We start from the raw sequence: 15,407 nt of genomic DNA, 5'->3' as shown, positions 1-15,407 counted from the left end.
TGATCATGAATCTCAAGTACGTTGCTTACAACCTATTTTTGCTAAACTAGATACGAATGTAATTTTACGTCAACGGAAAAAAGTATGACCCGGTGAAGGGCATGTGTAAGGTTGCTCTCTAAGCAAGTAAATTAAAGATCATTGAAAGTGACCTTGAAGAAGAAGGTTTATCGGCAAATACTCGCACGTTTTCGCGTATACATGAATTAGGACATCTTTTGAAATGCATGTGTAATAATAGATACAATTTTGCGTCCCAAGCACTTATAAATTGCAAAAATTATAAAAAAAACATAATTCGACTAGGCTTTGTCTGGAGGCGCTAGAACCAGCATTGAGAGGTTGAAAAATTATGCCATTCCCTGGCTGTTTTAGACGAGGCGAATCATAACACATTTAGTTTCCTACCGTCTTCCACAGCAAGATGCTCGGCGGGCATCAGTAAATTTGTGGAAATTTATGAAATGAAATTATGAAATTGATGAACCCGTCTACTGTATTCAATCATTTTATAGGAAAAAAAAAGTGGAAAGTAACTTTAAACATTTACCATGTCTACTGACATAATCATCTCTACGACTCTTTGGCTGGCTTCTTGAGACAGACCCTTTTTCAATTGATCGCTTGCAGTCAGCGCACGTGCAGATAGAGAGTGATTCCCTTTTAGCACGTGTAAGAATATAAATGGTAAGAACGTGGACTGGTGGTGCGGTAAGGTTTCGTAATACGTGGGAAGACGTTACATCATACAACAAAACTCCTAAGCTGCTCTCCCAACTTAATAAACGGGGTAGTTTACGAGACTTTATTGCTGAGTAGGTGTTAAAGGTTTTGGGGGAGCTAAACTTCCGGGAAAATGCTATTAAGAAGGAACTGACGATGACAAATGCAAAGAAACGACCACTGAAAATTAAACGTTCGGCAACGATTTTCGAGTGACTATACTTGTTTTCTCGTTCGGTAACAAGACTGATATAAAAAGTCGAAACGAATAATTTGAGAAGTACTGAACCACGACAGAGGGCGAACGCTTGGAAACAGTGGCCTAGATAAATCCGGCAATGATTGGTATGGTGAACATCGCTTTAAACTAAACTACCGCTTACAAAACCTAAACAGACGGGCTGTAACGGTTTTATTACATTGTAGGCCTTTGAAAATTATTGCAAAGAGCAAAGAGAGTAACGAAAAATGGGTAAAGTTGCAACATGGAGCACAATATTTCTGGTCATCGAGTTTGTAGTTTGCCTATTAGGAATTTTGTTCAACTGCTTAGTGATTTGTATAATTTTCAAGAACGTCAGCCGACTCGCCGCGTCAGGCTTTTTGGTTCTCAGCATGGCGCTGAGTGATGTCCTGTCCTGCTCTGTTGCTGTACCATTTTCTATCGTGGCACATTTCCAGAAGAAATGGCCCCTTGGAATTGCGGGTTGCAAGGCGCATGCATTCATGGTGTTCTTCTTTGCACTCGTCTCTATCACCCACTTGGCAGCCATTTCTGTTGGGAAGTACTTCACTATCAGTAAATCGCTGACAAGGGAATCTTACTTTAATAGAAGACAGATATTGTATATAGTCTTGGCCTGTTGGTTTTACTCATTTGCATTCAGTGTAGCCCCCCTATTTGGATGGTCTAGATATGGCCTTGAAGGAACCAACGCAACGTGTTCCATTAAATGGGATTCCTCTCAACCAAGCGATAAGGCATATTTTGGGGTTGTCTTCATCGCTTGTTTCTTTTTGCCCATGGGAGTGATTACACTGTCTTATTACAAAATCCATAAGGTCTCTACACGCATCGTTGACAACCTTCGAGGTCATTCTGGTGGACGAATAACGATGGCTATGACACAGGCCCTTGTGAAGAAGCACCGAAAATCCGCCATGTACTTTTTGACTATCGTAGCCGCATTTATGCTTGCGTGGTCGCCTTACGCAGTGGTATCTCTGATTGTAGTTATCATCGGTAAGACATTGAACCCTATTGCCACAAGTGCATGCAGTGTGCTTGCGAAAACTTCCTTCATGGTCAATCCACTTCTGTATGCCATTTTCTCTCGACGTTTTCGGCGACGAATCGCTCTTGTAATTCCCATGCCTAGACGGAACCAAGACGACAGGGCTAGAGGTTCCAATGCTTTACACGTGTCACGTAATTCACAACCTTTTGCTATCTAAAAAAGGCGGCATCTGCCACTGTATACTCTTGGTTTGGCCTGAGAAGAATTTTGTGTAATATCTCGGAATATCTGGTCAAGAAACATCTTCTGTTAATGCTATATAGTAATTGTATTTTAACACCAGATGCATTGAAAGAAGGAATGTGATAGTTTTCCACACGTCGAGAGGCAATCAGGAGATATGTAGAACGTTACGAAGATTAGCTCGACGATTTAAATGTCCACAAAATGACTTCAGAGACTGATATGAACAATTAAGGAGAGAGGGCACTTCTGGGGAGGTCGCTGAACTAGAGCCAGTTCAAATGGATGGGATAGACAAGCTCATTTCATTTAAGTCAAGTATGATTTCGTGAAATTTACGATTTTCAAAGACAGGAATCTGATCGAGATGAACTCGACGATTTGCGTGTCCACAAAATGACTGATATGAACAATTAAGGAGAGAGGGCACTTCTGATGAGGAGATCGCTGAATTAGAGTCTGTTTTAAGTAAATGGATGAGATAGACAAGCTCTGCTCTTGTGTTCATTTCCAAGTTTAAGTCAAGCATGACCTTGTTAATCATACGATTTTCACAGGCATGCACAGGAACCTGATCACTGAAGCCTTCCCTCGCTATTCGAACAGTCAAATGCGGTACATTTGCAAAAAGACGGAACGATCGGTGTTTGCATAGCGTTTCCTCTGGCCGTCTCGTGATACATTTTGCCTGACCACAGCTGCCCATGTGATACTGCCGTGCATCTTTGGGACATGATCACCCAACATGTGGCTGTGTCAAATATAAGCTTCCTTTCTTTCCTCTCTAACACTTTATCACTGGTATCGATCAGCCACGACATTGCGCCACTTCATGATGTGGATGTGGATGGAGGTTATCTCCCTTGCATGTACATGTTTGTAATTAGCTATCGCTGTTGTGCCATTCCAGCATCGCATTCCAGCAATTGAAAGGCTGAACATTAAGTATACTTCTAAGTACGTTTTTCGTACATTATATTACGTGTACCATATAGCTGAGATTGCCCTCATGGTTAGTGCTCCCCACTCCAGTTCGAGTGGTCGGGGTTCGGGGCCCTGGCCGGGTACATTGTGTTGTGTTCTTGGGCAAGACACTTTACTCTCACGGTGCCTCTCCCCACCCAGGTGTATAAATGGGTACCAGCGAATTTAATGCTGGGTGTAACCCTGCGTTGGACTAGCATCCCATCCAGGGAGGAGTAGGAATACTCCTAGTCGCTTCATGCTACAGAAACCGGGATAAGCTCCGGCTCCAATGGGCCACTGGCTCGTAATAGTTGAGATTGATGATCTCTAGTTTACAAAATTCTTACATATCCACAGTTCGTTCTTATTTTCAACTGTTACTGGGTTTATAATTACTACTGCGAACCTGCCGCAATTGATACTTCACTGCATGGTAGCGAAAATAGTGTGCTGAGCAGCGCAACCTCGGATTCCATGCCAACATGTTTTTCCTTGACAAGTGCTGAACTTGTTCCTGTAATGATGGTCTACAAGGCTAAGCCAATAAAATGAAAACAAAATAAAATAGGCGTTGCAGAAACAAAAATTCACAAGCATGCTGAAGTGAGGCATCAAGGCGAGACGGCGGCAACCTTAAACGTGATATTTTTACGCGTAAAAAAAAAAATTATCTTCGCATCTAAAAAATAAGGGACACCCTTACTATGGTTACCTTTAATAAAATGCGCCTTAATTAAGCACACGGTTGAAAGTTCATTCATGTTATAATAAAAAGTATATAGTTGATTTTAGATACGAATCTTATTTTCTCATGTTGATAAAATTCGTATCCACGCGCGGCCATGTAATATCCTCTATTTATGTCATTTCTATCAACTTGCAACCATTCTCTTTACACCGAAGAAATAATCCATCATGTTTAAAAGTCGTTTTGACAACAGAAGTAAAAGGAACTTGAGAGCCGTTGTGGTGGAACAACGGTACATGAGTCATTTGGGTATATTAAAATAAAGTAAATCAATAAATAAATAAAACAATCTGCAAAATGAAATAAATGAAAGCGCCAAGATAATTGAGAGAAAAAAAAACGTGTTGTGAATTGACTTTAGCAAGTTAGTTTGCAAATTCATTTAGGACAGATAATTATTCATTGATGCCTTGCTGCGAGATAACCAATCACTTGAGTTAAAAATAATATACATTTCTTCTAACTGTTCGTTACCTTCCAGACGAAATCAGTTTTACATAAAAATTATAATATCTTTCTTTTAACTTTCCCACTGTATGTCTGAAAACGACTCCAAGGCAGAGCTTTTTTGCGTTGGCAAGTCAGTCCCCCCGAAACGAGAATTCATCTTGAATAAAATCGTAAAGTACTTTGTTCGATAATCAATAAATAACTAACTAAATACAGAAATAAATCGTCTTTCTTCTCAATAACATGATTTGTTAAAAAAAGTCATGTAAAGGTGAATTGTCCCAGCTCATCACTTTTCGCCTTTCACAAAGAGAACTTTCACCAATCACGCTTCCCGACGATAAAAAACCAGCTCTTTCACGTGTTAGCGAAAAAAAAAAAGTACATGCATTTCCACCGTCAATGAAAAATCCTCCACTTGACATTAAATCAAAGGTGTAGATAATTACTTCCCACAGACACGTATTTTAAATCGTTACGCCTCGTGAGGCAATGACAGAAAACAAATTTTACGCGTGACATAAGACGAGGAATAAAAACTAAGGCTCTTATTTCTTCGACGCAAAAAAGGAACCTCATGGAAGGAATACATCTGTTGACTTAGGCATATTCAGTTATTTTTGTTGGATAGATTTCAATTTAATCTGGAGTAAACAGAATCATTTTAGTGCATAAATGAGATCAACACGATTAGAATGTAAAGCACATTGGATGGATATCTCTGAAGCGGCCTGATGCAAAGGTCAAAGTTGAAACGTTTCACTAAGACGCGTTTCCTTTTTTTCCGAATAACCCAATATGATGCCTTCTGCTACTCCTTCGTTATTTTTTTGTCTTGTTTTTCTTTTTTTTTTACTTTACTGATTTTCCAATCTAAATTAATTTTGAACAGGTAATTTTTCACCTCAAGGAAATGAAATTACGAAGTGCAAAAGAAATTCTCATGAAAACGACTGTGGTCTTGCACGGTACGTACAAAAAAGAGGAATTATCATCCTGTAAGCCTGAAGAAACGCAAGGAGTGATAGGCCACACTGATTCCCTTCCCGTGTGAAAACATGTATAGAGCCTTTTATGGTTTTGCTCTAACAAGCAGATCCTTCAAGGGTTTTCCTTTTTTGTATGAAATGATAGGTGGTTTTAAAATTTGGCAAAGTAGGGGTCGATTTTGAATTAAATGACATTTTCTGAGTAAAGCTTCTTTTAGAAGTTGTCATGCTAGCTGATACAAATACCGAAATTGTCAAATCTTGAATCATAGGAGGCAATGATTTATCAGAGTTTTGGAAGGGTTACAATGTTCCCTCACGTATCACGAAGAATCGTTGCTTTTAATTTATCATTACTTTACATTTGGGCATGTAATCTCGGAATAGTTTCGAAAAGGATTGTCTGCAGTCCATTTCACAAATACAAAAGGTTGAGATAAAGAATTATAGATAACTGAACGACAAGTGAATATAAATTTGAAATAAAATTTCGAACATTATCCAGGCAAAATTGATGTAAGGGCGTTCAAATAATCAGAACTGAACAAATTGCTCAATCTGGGTGTGACTCATTTTCGTTCAACTTGGAAGGCTTTTAACAAATAGAATCTTCGTCTTTCATCTAATGAGCTGAAATGAGTATTGCATACATCCTTTTAATTTTTTTTGGGCTTTAATTTTCGTGTACGCCTCTAGGCACAGGTGTTTCCGTTTTCACTTTATAAATATTAAAGTGCTGCCGTTTTTTTCCCATTTACGTGCCAGTGAAAACGTAATAAATTTCTCGTTTCAGGTAATTTGGCAAGGATAAGCACCAGTTAGCGATTCCTAACACAGAATATGCATGCCTCATTTTGACGTTCGGCAAATCAAAAAAAATCTTTTCTTTGCTGCTCTGTACGGGTGACTTCTGTCAACGTATCATGCGTTAAACAAGAAATAACTATTTGAAAGCAAGTGATTTCAAACGAAGCTAATAATTAACGTTACTGAGAAATGTGGTATGCTAGTCAACTATAGTCGTTCACGATTAGTTGTAATTTTGGGATAGCCTAATCCAAAAATACCACATGCTACAATAAATCTACTAATTATAGAGATCGAAAACAGACCTGTACAGGGACCATAAATAACTCGATAGTCTAATTCTGGACCTGTTTGCACCCACGTAGAGACACAGAGGGAAAACATTTTTCAACATTTTTCTTATTTTAGTTCTTCTCTGACAATGACAGAGACTAACAGAAAAAAATGACTTGAAGTAAACAAGGGGTCATTGTCAAGACAAACATCTAATTTTTGTACAAAACGACGCTTGCCCTTTTAGTTGCAAAGCTCTCCAATGTTCACTTTAATGACTGCACTATTGTAAAGTTTCTTGACCAACAATTTTGGTGATGATTGCACGTAAACTTTAATAGTACTTGTCGTTGGAGAATAGATTAAGTGGCTCATCAAGAAAAACCTTGCTGGTTAGGTAAGATCCGAAGCCCAATCATAATTTTCGTCATCATTTATGTCCCTAGTGAGGAGACACACACATCCGTCTTTAAATTGTTAGCTGATGTTGTTAAATGTTTTAAAAGCATTCTTTCCGTCTGTTGCATGGGCTCAAAAGACTTCCTATTTCCTCAAAACCCACGAGTTCACCCGTATTTTCAAATTACGAAACCAAACGATTCCTTTAGTTTGAAATTCCTGTTATGATTACGTAACTGCCTCACAAAAAGGCCTTTTCTGGTTACACCAAATGATCTCCAGACAGGAAAATCGTAGGTTGAAATCCTAACTGGTGGTGCAACATTTAGAAAAAAAGTTGTGATAAATATCAAGTAAACGTTGACAAATGCAAATTGTTGGGCCGGTGAGTCACCCGGAATCACATAACTGTGCGCGAAAAGAAAGAAAATTGTCTCGGCTATCATGTGGTTTGGGCACACGCACGCAGAAATAACTTCCGGTCCCTTTTCCCTAATCAATGGAAAAGAGAGTGATGATTAACTTCCAGAAAAGAGAGAGTGACGAAGCGAGATGAACAACGCAGGAGGAACGTTTTCCTATATGGTGAAGAAGGCGGCGTATATGTCAGAAGATGAGAGAACTAGTTTGAGCTGGATACTCTGTATGTATCTCTTTCCAGAGGAAATAAGGTGGTTGGGGCCAGTTTCACCACTTTTAAGGACCTTTTTAATAGAATGTTTGGCACTACAAGACTGTATCATGTAATAACATTGTTATGGTACCATATGAAACACCAATTATTGCTTAACAAAATGTGCCCACAATTGTGGCGTAAAGGTTACCATGGCAACATGAAAGCTCTCCAAAAATACCCAATATTTAGTCTTTACTTGTTTATATATCAGAAATGAACTCGGTGACCCCCAAATTTTATTGCAGAATACTAATTAGCAATCTAAGTTGGTCCCCAAAAAACTTTCCTGATAGTTCTATCTCACACTACTAATTACTATTCTACAATAAAAGGGGAGGGGAAGGGTTCACCGAGTTTATTTTTGAGATGTAAGTAATGTTGCTTTTGGAGAACTTTCATGTTGCCATGGTAGCCTATACGTCACAATAGTGGGCAAATTTTGTGAAGCAATAATTACTGTTTCATATGATACCATAACATTGCTGTTAGGTGATACAGTACAGTAGTTACAACCCATCTAATAAGAAAGTCTCTCAGAGTGGTGAAATTGATTCCAGCCACCTTTAAAAATTGCCCTCTCATGTTCCTCAATAAACGCTGTTGACCTTTCTATTTGTGCATGCGCAAGACCAATTCACTCCATATTTTTGTTATATTTTGTCTAAAGGCATTGTCTACTCCCACTGAAATTAAACTATCACTTTGTTATAAAACAGTAAAGTGCAGTAGTTAAATTACACTTTGCCTTGGGAATCCAGGAGTGAGCCTAGCTCAGTCGGTTAGTGCGCGGAACGTGTGACATGGATGTCTTTCCTCTGATCCGTGTAGCTGTTGGTTTGAATACCCGTAAAACGGAGCATTGACGGAGGAAGATGGCTCAAAGGTGCGCCCCGCGCGAGAGCTACAAGTTTATCATTAACTTTAGTTCAATGGCACGTGTTACCCTCGTAAAATAAAGTTCTATTTCTTATATCGCCAAATTCACCGTCAAGACGTTTGAAGTCACCCAGGCAAACAATCACACCGGTCTTATTATTTATAACCACGATGACCAATAGTCACCCATTTTAAAAAACAAAAGAAACGGTATCATCCTCCTCATCAAGAAAACTGAGAATTCGACATGTCAGGACTAAGAATTTCTCCCTTTCTTGAAATAAAAAAAAAGACAAAAACCAGTTACTTATAAGCGGAAGCTAAACGTTTGGTGTTGAACCTGAATTGTCTCACAGTAATGCCACACGAATGAAACCAAACTCGGAGAAGAAACTGCCAGGGATGCCTGGAGTGAGAAGAGGGAATATTTAATTCACCATTAATATAATACCAAACAATATATACATAAACAATTTCGACCCATGTCCTTTAAATAAATGCTTTACAACTTTGTCGAAAGCTTAAGATTCCCTTTAAAACAAGGTAAATGTAATGCCAGGTTCGAAGTTGGAGCCAAGCGCGATTTTACCGCCTTAATTAGCCAGGCATGTTACTGGACGAGCAGTGGGCTGGGCGCTAACGCTAAAAATCAACTGGGTTTGATTAGGGAAAACACTACAGCTGCACGAACCTTAAAGCGAAAGTCAGATAATGACCCTTGAAAATAACTAAAGTCAACGGAAGGCCTTTAAAAAAAAATCTCCCAAAACAAGAGACATGAGTATTAAATACAACAGGTGCAAGACAATGAAACCGGATCTCAAGCAAAAACGCCATTTTGGTAATCGCAACAATATGCTCTTTCTTTTCCAGTTTTCATTTCACATTAAATCTATTTTTGGTCGCAGACCCCAGCTACCTGTGCTGATCTTTCGTTCTCATTGAATTTTCAGCTTCAAGAATCTCCGTCCCCATGATCACATTTCGTGCGAATTTCTCATGTGGTGGTGATCGTTCAAAAGTGTTGACCAACATTTATCTGACGAATAGTGTTCACTTGGTTCTACATCATAATATGACTCAATAATGATTCAGTTATGAATAATTGTTTTAGCATAAACCACACAAGTTGACTAAAAAGCCAACCAAAAAAATACCACTTTATTATTTTCAAATGTGATCGGAAACTTAAAACTTCGCGCGCCGGTTGCTCGCGGGGTGCGGAAATTTCAAATCACGGGTGCCGGTTACAAGGAGGTAAATGAAACTTGGTTAATCACCTACGAGTTAGCCAAACAGCGAGCGCGGAGAGCACTATTCACTTGTGTGGTATACACTAATATAAAGGTTCATATTGCACTGAACCAGGTTAACAATCCGGCATGTTTTGATGCTAACATGATCAGCCTTGGCGTGAAGCTACCTATTTGCCAAGTGTTTTACCTGACACATATTTAACTCGGGAGTTCCCGATCTACGACGGTCACGTCAATGAAAACATCAATTCAAAATATAACTTTGCACCATTGTAAGTCTTCGCGATTTCTCCACGTCGTACAATGTGAGCGAAGTATCCTAAAATGAATTGGTACGGGCGGTTTCGCAGTGCAAATAGAGCAATGAAAGGTTGACGATTGTATGTTCTCGTTGTGGTCACAGTGTTAGGGACCTTAAGGGCCGATTTACACGATACGATTTTGTCGCATGCGACAACGGCTTACGACAGGCCCACGACATGATTTACGATTGTTGTGTACGTCAGAAAAAATGTCGTAGCATTTTAAAACATGATTTAAAACGCTGCGACAATGGTAAGTCATGTCGTAGGCCTGTCGTGATGCTTGTCGCAAGCGACAAAATCGTATCGTGTAAATCGGTCCTAAGATCTACGACGTCGTCGACGACGCCTCAAAACAATGATATCATTGGTTACAAGAGCATATTTGAAATAATCGGGCTGCACGTGCGGCACGTACTTTACCTCACATTTTTGCGGTACACTGCGATTGGTTGATTCTTGGTCAAGTGCCCCTGATCAAATTCAAATGTATCCCGACCGGGATACAATTCTGCAGTTGTTGCCCACTCCAGATGTTTTGCTGCGATTGTTGACGGAAAAGTCTAATATATGATAAAGCACTTAATATCTGGTCCCTCGGGAAACTAGTTAGTTTTGTTTTCCCTCGAGTCCTGATGACATCAGGACGCTCGGGAAAAGAAAACTCACTGTTTCCCTGGAGCTCGGGACCATACATTAAGTGTATAACATTCATTGTCAGGGTTATAAATGTTCAAAGTATTTTCTCTTAAAACGGGCATTCAAATCTCGTACTCGTTCTCGTTCTAGAATCTAAAGGTCCCTATTAAGGTCCCGAATGTTATGCAGAGTACGCAAGAATATGAGCCAAAATGAATGCTACGCGTTCAGCATGATTATTTTTCTCTTTCAACCGATGATACTGTTGTTTTGTAGCGTTGTCGTTACCGTCCCGGCCGTCGTCGTTTCTTAAACTCCCTGTTAAGGACGATGCCTACTACTCTTATTGCGCACACGTTCTGCGCACCTCGAGATACTCGGGTTTCCTATGGGTGGTGCTTACAAAGACAGGAATATTTTTGCGCGGTTTAAAACTATGCGGAGAAGAAAGAACTTAGTAAGTGTTCTTGGTACCCAAAAAGAAAATTGGGGGTAACCATGCAGTTTTGAGAGATAATTATGCTTCAATTTGGAAAAGAACGCCATGCATTTCTTTCTATTTTAAAGCTCTTTAGAAATACTGTTGCATAACACTTTTTGAGATCTGCTTTTCCCGCATGTTCATAAACCAGCGCAAAAATGCCTTTGAATTAGTAGGCACCGTCCTTAAACAGGGGAAAAGGACGTTAATTAATCAGTGAAGATATAAAAGGACCCTTGTTCCAGGTTCACATCACTCCTGCCGACAACGGTCAAGAGTGTCGAAACGTTTCAGGGAATTGAATCGTAACTACGAAAGTCGCATTCGTTAAATTTGAAATCAGAGTAGCATCAAATCATGTGTGATTGTTAAAACATTTGGCCAGCGCTTTCCAGTGTAAAATAAACTTGTGCCAACGTATGCATTTTGTTTTAACCAAAGAACTCCGCCCTCAAGTGGATCGAACGTTCTTTTAGTGCACAGTAAGGCAACTAAGAGTAGATGACAAGTTTTCTATTGCTGTCAGGTGTGAGGCACAGCCCCATTCTCTATCAAGTGGATCTCTTTGTCAGCAGTAGCCACGGGTCTATAGACGTAGTCCCCATCTTCCTGAGCTTTCTGCCACTTTTGTCTGTTGGACAGAACCGTGTCTAGCACCATTCCAGTCTCGGGAAGTAACGAAGACAACAGCCTAAGGTTTAGAGGGGAAAGGAGATAATTATTTCCAAAGGAATAATAGCGGCATTCCAATACAAAGATGGAACTTGAGCACAAACCAACAACAACTGGTATCAACCAAGTGTTTAACAAAAGAAATGGCATTGCACTAAAATAAATGAGTTTAATATTAAGTGTAATTGTATTTATAACATTATGTGTTATACAACACATTGTGACAATGTCCAAATATGGTCATAGCGCGCTCAATATTCGTCGTGCGTACTCAACAGATATCCTGCGATATACGTAATTTTGTGTGTCGCGGAGAAAAATGGTAGTTTTTCCAGGTTTTTTTTTCCAATAAACGTAGAAAATTGTGCTTTGTCATCAATTCCTTGAGCGAGCGTTGGATACGAGATGGTAAATAGTGGTCAGACAGACGCAAGCTCATCACAAACACATTTCTTGCCTTTTCGCGTACTTCTAAACGTCGGATTTGATCCACAAGAAGGTTTTTTTTTGCTTTATTCAGAGACAACTTCCGCTTTCCGGCGAAAAGAAATTTAGCTTAGTGACGCTTAGCACAATCCATTGCCATATAGGGTCAAACTAAGATATATGAGCTGATACAAACGTTGGCAGTTTAGCATTTTTTTTCAACAGAGTTGCCTATGAGAGGGCGATGCGAAGTGCTATTTTCTACCCATGGAAACCACGTGAGCGTTAGCCCCACTAACGGAAATGGGCCCACTCAAGGACAGAGAAAAACTTTGACCAGGGAAGGAAATGAACCGACGAACCTCGGGCCAGATCACCGCCACCCCACCAACCGAGTCACAAGGCCAGACAGAACCAGGCCGTGGGAACCGAAGATGTCAAATCCACGGCAATGAATATGTACAAACACAAGGGGTTACGCCCATACAAACGTTGGCCGTGTAGCACTTACACTTACAGAGTTTTTCCGTTAGTGGGGCTAACGCTCACATGGTTTCCATGGGTAAAAAATAGCACTTCGCATCGCCCTCTCATAGTTAATTCTACATGAGCTGACAAGCGAGATTGAGTGAACCAATCTGAGCACGAGAAATTCATTAACCGAGGTTGAAAATTTAATAATTGTTAAATATACGCCCGGCCGACGTGTGCAGTTTCATTTTAGATCCAAAGTTTTCGTCGAGTTTTGCGAGTTCCCGGGGAAACCGGAGTACCCGGAGAAAACCTCTCAGTGCAGAGTAGAGAACCAACAAACTCAACCCACACATGACGCAGAGTCTGGGAATCGAACCCGGGCCACATTGATGGGAGGGAAGTGCTCTCACCACTGCGCCATCCCTGCCATCTCTGCGCCAGTCCTGCACTGGAGGGAGGCGAGTACTCTGACCACTTCGCCTTAACTGCTGCTTTTTCACTGTCCCTCACCTGTAGGCAGGAAGAGCAATTGCATCCAAGAAATCAATCTGTAATTTAGGGATAACAGCGCGCTCTCTATCCATCATCTCCATTGGAGTTAGGCCCATGTGTTTTTCCTGTTTGCAAAAGAATGAAGGAACATTAGGGTGAGGTCATCCTCGCACTTAACTTGACGATTTAAGCAATTCTCCCTCATAGACACCTAAAAAATTTAGGCGGCTCCAACGAGATCCCGTTGTATATACATTTATTTCAGTGAAGGAACAATTGCAAGATTCAGATGAAAGGCAAGGACGCCTCGAGGAGAAATTTAGAGAAAACTTGATAATGGAAGAAAGTTGCAGCAGCTTTTTTTTTGGTATGAAAGTCATATTGAGAGTTTTTTTTCTAGCGAAAGGCCATCGAAGTTAATGACAAAAGTTGAGCCGTGCACAGACGCAGTGAAAAAAAAATTTCCTGCTTTAAACGGGACCCGAAGCAATGGCCGTGCAATTGCCCTTTTCACGGTTAGTTTGTCTTATTTGCATTACAATGTAATCTAACGTGGATGCGAGGCAGTTTCGGGTTAAAACTACCAAATAGCCCGAAATTGCCTCACATACATGCTAGATTATATTGTAATGCAAATGAGAAAAACTAACCGTGAAATGGGCTATTGTGCTGCACGCTGCTGTCACATTGAGCTTCTTTCTGTCAGCTATCAAGCCATCTGGAAGCTGGGCCCTGTTTCTCGAAAGTCCCGAGAACTTTTCGGGCCCGGAAAGCCAGTCGTCAAACTGCAATCTGCTTATTTTGAAAATCTGATCCTTTAACATGTTTTTAATAAAAGAAAAACTAAGACGATTGCGAAGTTTGGTGGCTTGGAACATCGGCGTTGCGTAGATATAAAGGGAATTGTGGCACCCGAAATAGGCCCGAAAACTTAAAAATACATCAGAATCTCTTACTTTGCTTCCTCGTCTTATTTATGGTATGTGTTCTTAGCATTTCTGGCCGTTTCAGCGCGATGCTAGGGAGTTTTATTTAGTGCGCTCTCAGAGCTAAAACTCGCTAGAGTCGCGCTGAAACGGCCAGAAATGCTAAGAACATACCATTCTGATGTATTTTTATTTATATTTTAATGCCCTAAAGAACGATTGCTATACCCCATACAAAACCTTATAAAACAACGACCCCGTGCGCTTGGGGTACCTTTGCTCGAAAGATTAAATAGCTCTTCCAAAGCCCAAATCCCGGGGATGTTACTGGGGAAGATACACTGCATTTTGAATTAATTGGGAGAAAATATAACCTTAAATTTAATGAAACCAGAGATCGAGTTTAAATGAAAACCTTTCTTTTAGACAAGACGCTAAACCACATTGACATTTTTTTTCTTCGTTCTTAACGGCAAAACTACACTACAAAAAGAGGGTTGAAGTGTTTAAAACTAAAATACAAGGAAACTACAACCTAAAAAATTTCTCGAAGAAGTGTATTAAACTACCAACCTTGTCGCCTTGTGAAAAGAACTCGGTGTAAATAAGATCCTGAGGAAAAATAATTGATGAATTAAAAAGAAAAAGTGTTCATGAAAGAAAGTAATGCTCATCGCTATTTGGAGTCATTTAATTAAAGGAAATCGACAGTGTCCTCGTAGTGTTGAACCCAACTCAGTATACAGTATACAGTGTACAGTATACAGTGTGTTATTTTCTTAATCAAGCTACGATGGCCTAAGAACAAGAGTTTATACGATACAGTGAAGGCTTCTCTGTCAGAAGCAAGGCAATTCTTTAGATTAGGTGTTCCCACTTAGCGAAACGAGAAAGGCATATGAAGTGGGAAATATGGACAACGTTGGAGCCCTGAACTAAAATTCTGCTTTAGGACACAAAATGACATTCCTTCATCTCATCCGATGTAACGTGCACATTATGTACGTCTTTCAATTAAAATACTGAGTTCTTGTTGAAACACACACTGAACGGTTTGTAATGGCAATGCACCGGCCCTTAAACCACTCCTACATACCGCTGTTCCTTTCGTTCCTTTCCAGCTCTTTGTTTGATCTGACAGATCACTGGCTGTCATCATTAAAAACAAAAGAAGTTTGTGGTGGTCTGGCGAATCGACGTCGAATCCATCTTAAAAAAATAATGATAACGATGGTGATGACCACAATTAATCATCCCATTAATGCCCAAGTCGCCAGTGGAGGGTAGGTGCCCAAGAAGCCCGGGGGGCTGCAACCGCAGTCACATCCCCAAGGCGCTAGAACACCCGACT

General features: G+C 40.1%; 2 protein-coding genes across 3 annotated transcripts in view; one reads left to right on the top strand and one right to left on the bottom strand.

Moving 5' to 3' along the window:
• The first annotated feature begins 1,191 nt into the window (after nt 1–1,191).
• Nucleotides 1,192–2,178, top strand: LOC138017556 (melanopsin-B-like). Its single transcript, XM_068864608.1, has one exon. The coding sequence runs from the start codon at nt 1,192–1,194 to the stop codon at nt 2,176–2,178; it is 987 nt and encodes a 328-aa protein (XP_068720709.1).
• Nucleotides 2,179–11,484: 9,306 nt separating this feature from the next.
• LOC138015540 (cGMP-dependent 3',5'-cyclic phosphodiesterase-like) overlaps nt 11,485–15,407 on the bottom strand; it is a 41,877-nt gene continuing 37,954 nt past the window's right edge. For both annotated transcript variants that reach the window (XM_068862605.1, XM_068862606.1), the window contains exons 31-34: nt 15,153–15,265; nt 14,630–14,668; nt 13,149–13,255; nt 11,485–11,757 (exon numbers count right to left, since the gene is read on the bottom strand). In XM_068862605.1, coding sequence (XP_068718706.1) covers nt 11,589–11,757; nt 13,149–13,255; nt 14,630–14,668; nt 15,153–15,265 — 428 coding nt within the window. In that variant the 3' untranslated portion in view covers nt 11,485–11,588. The remainder of the gene's footprint in view (nt 11,758–13,148; nt 13,256–14,629; nt 14,669–15,152; nt 15,266–15,407) is intronic.

This window comes from Montipora capricornis, chromosome 9, assembly GCF_036669925.1.
Source record: "Montipora capricornis isolate CH-2021 chromosome 9, ASM3666992v2, whole genome shotgun sequence".
In the NCBI taxonomy this organism is placed as follows: domain Eukaryota; kingdom Metazoa; phylum Cnidaria; class Anthozoa; order Scleractinia; family Acroporidae; genus Montipora; species Montipora capricornis.
The sequence above is the reverse complement of the archived record's forward strand: the minus strand, read 5'-3'. Positions and strand labels throughout refer to the sequence as shown.